Here is a 7,118-nt window from a genome sequence, read left to right on the forward strand (position 1 = left end):
CAGCGCAGCTCAAACCTAGATCCATCACGACCAAATGAGAAATGAGACCGGCTCGAAAAGGAGGAGGGCCCACATGCTTTCACAGATGAAGGGCGACATTAATCGTCCTGACACCGAAGGGGCGGGGGGAGCGGGATTCCTCGAGCGCGTTATGGTCGGAGGGTATTTTTTCAGTCTAGTAGCAGGAGTAAGCCAATTGAGGTGTGGCAGTACTACACGTAGACCCACATTACTATAGGTCAGACATGATGCGGAGCACGGGGCTCATCTCATTTACACTACCTAATCGCACACAGCTCGGCTCGCTGAGGGGCTCAGCTGAAAACAAAATCATCCATCTGAGTGAATCCCTCTGTGCTTCTCATCTTATCTCTCTCAGACGGTCCCTCCCCATGTCCTTCACCTCCAAGAACCCCCCTCTCCTGGACGCAAAGTTTTCCATCTGCTGTCTGAATTACTGCCTGCGATCCCACAGTGATGGAAATCAACCAGTGTTTTCCAGAAGTCTGATTAAGGTCCAATCCCCATCGCCCTCTCATAGCCTATTCACAGATGGTGGTCATTTGCTCCTACAGGAAACACTTCCACTCAGAGGATTAGTGAGGAGAAGGAGAAAGAAAACACTTTCTCAATAATAATATTTTTTTATTCCACCACCGGTTCTTCTCTAATGCATCTTGAGCTCCTTTTTAGCTTCTATTCAGACCGATGCTTATTAGACTGAGCACATCTAATGGACTCTTCAAAGCTAGTATGTGTGAGGCAACTTTAGATGAGAAATGTTCCAGTAATAACAGTCTTCTAAACATTCAACTTCTAAATTGCTTCAGTATCATATTTAAATAGTGTGAATGTGAAAAATAATTCTCAACTGTTTTTAAACACCCCATAATAAAACTACTCTTATAAGAAGAGTGTGCTAAATGTATTTGTGAATCAAATGATTGTATGGCTGCAAACGTTTAAGTCTATTTACTTACTTGATTTTATTAATTAATAGTAAAAATGGTGAAGACTGGCTCAGTTTGCAACAGTTTCTATTTTTAAGACAGAAGAAACTGTGTGTTGTTTTATGCATTCTTGTAGACCACAAAGTAGCAATAACCCTCCCCCACCTATTTTGTGCAAGCAAACAGTAAGCTACATATAAGGCTAATGGTGACTCCATGCTGTCACTGAATGTCTCTAGCATTTTCACTTTTTGTGGGAATGTTGTTCTCGCCACAAGTGTTTGTTGTCATACAGCAAAAGCAGCAGCATAGAATCTGAAAGCACATTTTCTATTTGTATCTTTCAGCTGAACATAACCAAAACGGGACAAACTATTACAAAATGTCTTAGGGAAAAAAAAGAATGTTTTTTTTTCTAATCCTGTTGCTTATTGTTGCTTTTAAACAATAAGCAACAGGGTTAGCTTATTGTTTAAAAGCATTACTGCAGTGAGTGTCAGGCATCTGAAGCAGCAGCATAAAAACCAACTTTGCTCATGTTAACGTATAACTGCATCAGCTTTTCCATTCATCCATTCTCTAAACCCACTTATCCTTGTGCAGCAGTCTTTTTTGGAAGACGCAGGGTACACCTTGAACAGGCCGCCAGTTCATCGCAGGGCAACACAGACACACAGGATAAGCAACCAAGGATGTATTCACTTATACCTAAGTAGAATTTGGAGAGCTCAATTGACCTGCCATGTTTTTGGACTGTAGAAAAAAAGATGGAGTATCCAGACAAAACCAAAAGAGAACATGCAAACTCCACATAGAAAGGCCCCAGGCCAGAATTTGGACCTTCTTGCTCCAAGGCAAAAGTGCTCCCAACTGCATCACTGTGTTTTATAGATAGACAGTAAAATTGTAACAATGTGTGTGAAGAGTGTAAAGAGAAACATTTTACAGAAATTTAGCACAAAGAACATTTCTTGCACAAGCAGATTTTTCTGTTTGTGCAATTTTGTCAAATTGTTTCAAGTCTAACTGACCTTTAATACTGAAACGTTGAATTAAAGCAAAACCAAGAGAGGGAAAAAACTTATACAGCCATCCATAGAATAGCAATGGGCAGAAAGAGTCTTAGATATGATCATACAATCACTCTACTTTGGTAGATCATCAAAAACCTGCTATAGCATGGTTATCTACAGCTAAAAGGTTACCTGATCTAAAGTGTGAAGAACCCAAAATTAAACACCATCACATTTTGTGCAAAAAAGATATCTACATCAGTATTCTAACAAAACTAATCTACCACTATTCAGTCTTTAAATGTGTAATATTGAATTATACGCAATTTCAGTCCTGATTTTCAAAATATCTACAAATGAAACACAGAACAAACAAAATGGCCGAGTCTTGTTTTAAGTAGAGCAACTGTGAACATAATTCACGAGTCCTCCTACTCTCATCCTGTTCAGGTACAGTATGCTGTCTCGTCATACAAGACATGGTGCACTGCCACAATTTCTAGCCACATATGATAAATGAAAAATGCTTCCATTTATAAACACATTCCTGTCATGCTTGATTTCTTCATTCGAGGATCATTTGATAATATCTTCATTTCCGAAAGCTCACATGTGCTTGTTGTACCGGATGGAAGTTTCCTATGCTGATGTTTATACAATTTAAACCAAAAGTCCTAAAGTGTTAGTCATTCCCCTCCACGCTTTGGACAGTCAGTCTCAGCTTCACAGGCCTTTTCATCTCAGTCCAAGTGTTATCTCATTCAGTCGAATGGACAAAAAGGATATTCTGCCTTAACTTTATATCAATCTTGGAAATGAGTCATGAGTCACAAGGTAATTATACCATTCAGTTGAGAATCTGCACTGTTAATAGAGGAGACAGTTGGTGTGCAAACAGCAGTAAAAAGGCAAATAGGAGAAATAAGAAGCGTGAAAGAGTCAGATGAGATTCAAAACACACCAATTCTAACAATTACACCAAAAACTGGACAATTATAGCATATTTTTCCTTTTGTCAACCACCCTGCAGTCAGTCGAGTGAAAGAAAGAGTCTCCATATTGCAAAGCTGAGCAGTGACAGCTAGACCTTTAGAAAATACAAAACGCCTTGAACTCAACAGAAAGGAATGAAACAAACAGTGCCTTGCAAAGGTTTTCATACTGAACTTTTTCAAATTTTTCACAACCACACACTTCATTGTATTTGATAGAGTTTCATGTGGCAACACAAACAAAGGGAAAAGGAAGAAAGACACATCAGACTCATCCCATAGAGGAAGCAAGGTGGTGGCAGGGTCATGCTGTGGGGAGAATAGGAAACAGCACAGGGCTGAAAGAGGGGTGTGTGATGCCTGATACAAAATTCTAAAGCCTTTTAAAACCATATACAGTTTTCCTCTTCACACTTCATACATTATTTTGAGTTTCTCCTTTACATTAAATCTCAATAAAATACACTGACACGCGGTTATAACGAGGCAATATGTCTATTAGAGGAGGTGAAATGGGTAAAGAGTCCCAAACAGTCTTCAATGTTAGGGTGTGGCCTGATAAAAAAAAAAGAGTGCATCAAAGCTGCCCTTTCATCTGTTTTCCATGAAGAGGAGGCAGGACAAAAGGGGGAGAAAAGCCCCGACACCTGCCAGCGGTGATTATTAATGGCTAACGGGAAGGCAATGGCTTTGGCTGCGAGGCTCAGAAACTGAACTCCAAACAGCATGCAAATATTTGTTGACAGACCGTCGCACACAGCGTTCTGTAGTGAAGCGTTGCTGTTCCATTCAGTTCTTTTAATTACCTGTACGTGTGATTTAATCCGTCAAATGTCTCAGCCCATTCCTATCACTTCTTCTCATTTCTGCTTCAGTTGTGCGCACAACTGAGAAGCCTTTCTAATGAAAACGAAGAACGGGCCCTGTCTTAGTGATAAAAATATCGAGTGGATCTCCGTCTAAAGTTGTTGATCAGTGCGTCGCATCGTTGAAGCATCCCAGAGTGTAAATGTTATCGGTGGTACTGCTTTTTTTCCCCATTGCTTTATCTCCCCTGAGGAGGTACATTTTTGCATTTGGATGTGTGCAACCGAAACAGGCCCCCAGTTCATATCAGCTTTCAGGGTAAAGAGCCAGCATAGAGCTAATAGAACAAATACCAGACGAAATTCAGGGAACAGAGCTGAGTGTGCGGATGAATTTGAATGACTGCGAAAAGGTTTGTCTAGGATTCCCAAAAAAACATGTTTATTTTCAACCAGTGTGTCTGTCTACCTCCATGACTGTTTTGAATTTTGAAAAGATTTTAATCCTGCTGAAACACTAGGGCCACAGATGACTGCAGGAAAAGGCTGAAATAACACAGTTTAATCAATAACATAAAATGAAACGAATAAAAAGAAGGAGTCTCCTCTATTTGCAACCCCAGAAGCCCAGAGGCAGCAGCTTAAACCACAGCCGGACCAAAACATAAGCAAATTAACCCTCTAGGGCTTCAAGGGGCCTCAAAAGAGCTTGACTTCTCAATTTACCAATGAACTATGAATCATTTCCACCATGTTAGTCACAGTTTTAAAATTATGTGATAATTTAACTTCACTGGTTTGTCATTCGTTATTGTTAGCCTTATTTCAGACAGCTGGCCACCAGTGCACAGCAACCTTGGGGAAATGCAGTGAGGCATTACTCAAACTTATTTAAAGCAACTCTATTTCCTCTGGAAGTTTCTCTGAACTTTCTCTCCTTTTCAATGACTGTAAATCCACAAATATGCAAATAATTAAGGCTTGGAGAATTTAAATAGCTAATGCTGTGGCGCTCAATGCCAAATATAACTAGCAAGTCACATCTTAAAATTTCTGTATTTAAGAAATGTATAGTTGATTGCACAGTTAAAATGATTTAAGCTGTGACAATGGTCCCAAACTAAATTCTGCTGAGGGTTCGTTACGGTCACGGTTTTTGAAATGGGCGATTTGGCTCTCTCCTCAGGGTAACATGTTATTAGGGGTGGCATGAGGTAGCAATTAATTACATAAAATAGCCTGCAAGTCGTGACTGTATGGTGGTTTTCAATGTAGTAATTAAGTATCACTTTTGGGGGCCTCTGGTCTGCATTTGATCTTCTCTGATTCAAAATCTAAAATTCTTTGACTTGTCAGACTTGATCTGGGCGTCCTACAATGACTGAAGATCCTTTAAAACTATTCTAAACACAAAAAAGGTCATCTTTATTTTTGTTGGTGCTGTTGTTCCTTGGGAATTCATTTACCCTAGCATTGAAGGTGCAATATTTGTAAAACCTCAATTGCAATTTAGACTATCATTACAAAATTCTGATCAGTTTTCTTAAAATTATTGACTCCTGTCTTGGCTTTCCTCAATCCCACTAATCCAGTGGGTTAAGCGTAGCTAAATGTATAATCAATATTGTATAAAAATGTTGATAAATAATAATATTAGTAGGGAAATTATAGCAGAAAAAAGCACTTGATATTTCAGGTCAGACAATATTTATCACTATATCCAAAACGTCACTGTCAAAATGTTTTATGTTAGCCTACCTGTGATATCAGACAGATCGGCTTTTTGTTTGTTTGTTTTTTGTCCCTATTGGTTCAATCCTTCTGTAATAAAAAGCTATTGGTTTTTGCCAAATGGAGTTGGTGGGTGCATGAAGGAGGGGCTCGCCCAGGGCGTAATAAATGCTGGAACCTGCACTGGTTCCATATCATCTTGCCCCGGATCTGTGCTCACCTTGGAGGAGAAAAATAAATAAATAAATAAATCTGCAGCTTTGAGAATCGATGGGAACAAGTTCTCCATGGAGAGAGAAGGATTTTGGTTTATGTAATCAATGATGATTCCTGTGCAGCAACCCACACTGGGATGTCAAACTTTTTATGGAGTCACTGAATCAACTATGAAACCTGATTCCAGAATGGAAAGTCTGCAGGTTTTCAGTCTATCAAGGAATTGATTTGGCATGGGGGGGATTTGGGAGACTTGCAAATATTGACTCACATCTTCTTCGCACTTTATAGCTCTCTCTCTTCCCCCTTCCTCTCTCTCTCAGTTAGTTGAGTTTTGTCCACATAATCAAATATTTTAATCTACCTGGGAATTTGAGTGAGCTCGGGTCAGATAGATGCCGAGGACCGTGTTGTTTAGCAAAAATTCAACGCACTCTGGCGAGTGCCTTTCTAAATAAACAACGTTTTTTTTAGGCTACGTCAAAAATATCGGATTCAGTTTACAATAATGTGTAAGTTTTTTTCCACAGTAATACTATCAAACTCCTAAGTCGCCACGGGACAAAAGTCGCAGATAAACGCAGGAACGCTGTGCTACAAAGTTGTCATCTTTCACCAGACCCTCTCCGCTTTTCCTCCCAGCAGACTTTCACACGCATGTTTGGAAAATAAAGAAAGAAAAACTTCCCAGCTATGCCGTATGAGACTAAGATCTACACCAGTCTTACCTGTTGGCCCCTCGATGCCATCGGCGTAGATCTGGACACTTAAAATCAGCAGAAAGGCGCAGGTGTTCATCGTGTACATGTTTTAGTCCACTTTACATGTGACGAAGAAGTCATTTCATTCACTCCGTGGGGTCCAGGAAGGCGGCAGCAGGCAAAGCGGAGTCCATCTATTTCCCTCAGTTTTGTTTTTTAACTGAGTGGAGTTTCCGAGACACTGGAGGGAGACAGGGCAGAGCTACTTCTGCAAACTGACGTCAGGGTAAACAGTTCAGGAGAGAAATTTTCTTTCCCGAGCCCACTTTCCCTCCCCAGCCTTCAGCTTTTCCACTCAAAGCATGAGCCGGGCGCCTCCAAGTGGTCAAATGTAGGAACGGCACCCCGGTATTACGACATCGACCAAGCACAACTCGACGGCGTGTGTGACCGTGTGTTCAAAATCCCATGTTATCTGCCACATCTGTGGGAAATAGAAGATCTTTGGCTGCTTTGGAGGAACATATCAGATGTTTTGCACAACATCTTCTACTTGGTTGACATATATTTTAGTAGTAGTTTGAGTTGATATACAAATTCAAAAGTGTTCATACCCTTTGATATTTTTTTTTCTCGTCGTCAAGTCACAACAACAAATTTCAACGTATTTTGTTGGGATTTTATGTGACAGACTTGCATAATTGTGAAG

General features: G+C 40.1%; 1 protein-coding gene across 4 annotated transcripts in view; it reads right to left on the bottom strand.

Moving 5' to 3' along the window:
* ptprub (protein tyrosine phosphatase receptor type Ub) overlaps nt 1–6,750 on the bottom strand; it is a 223,099-nt gene extending 216,349 nt beyond the window's left edge. For all 4 annotated transcript variants that reach the window (XM_044116143.1, XM_044116142.1, XM_044116141.1 and 1 more), the window contains exon 1: nt 6,437–6,750. In XM_044116143.1, coding sequence (XP_043972078.1) covers nt 6,437–6,515 — 79 coding nt within the window. In that variant the 5' untranslated portion in view covers nt 6,516–6,750. The remainder of the gene's footprint in view (nt 1–6,436) is intronic.
* Nucleotides 6,751–7,118: the final 368 nt, after the last annotated feature.

Source organism: Gambusia affinis, linkage group LG05, assembly GCF_019740435.1.
Source record: "Gambusia affinis linkage group LG05, SWU_Gaff_1.0, whole genome shotgun sequence".
Classification (NCBI taxonomy): domain Eukaryota; kingdom Metazoa; phylum Chordata; class Actinopteri; order Cyprinodontiformes; family Poeciliidae; genus Gambusia; species Gambusia affinis.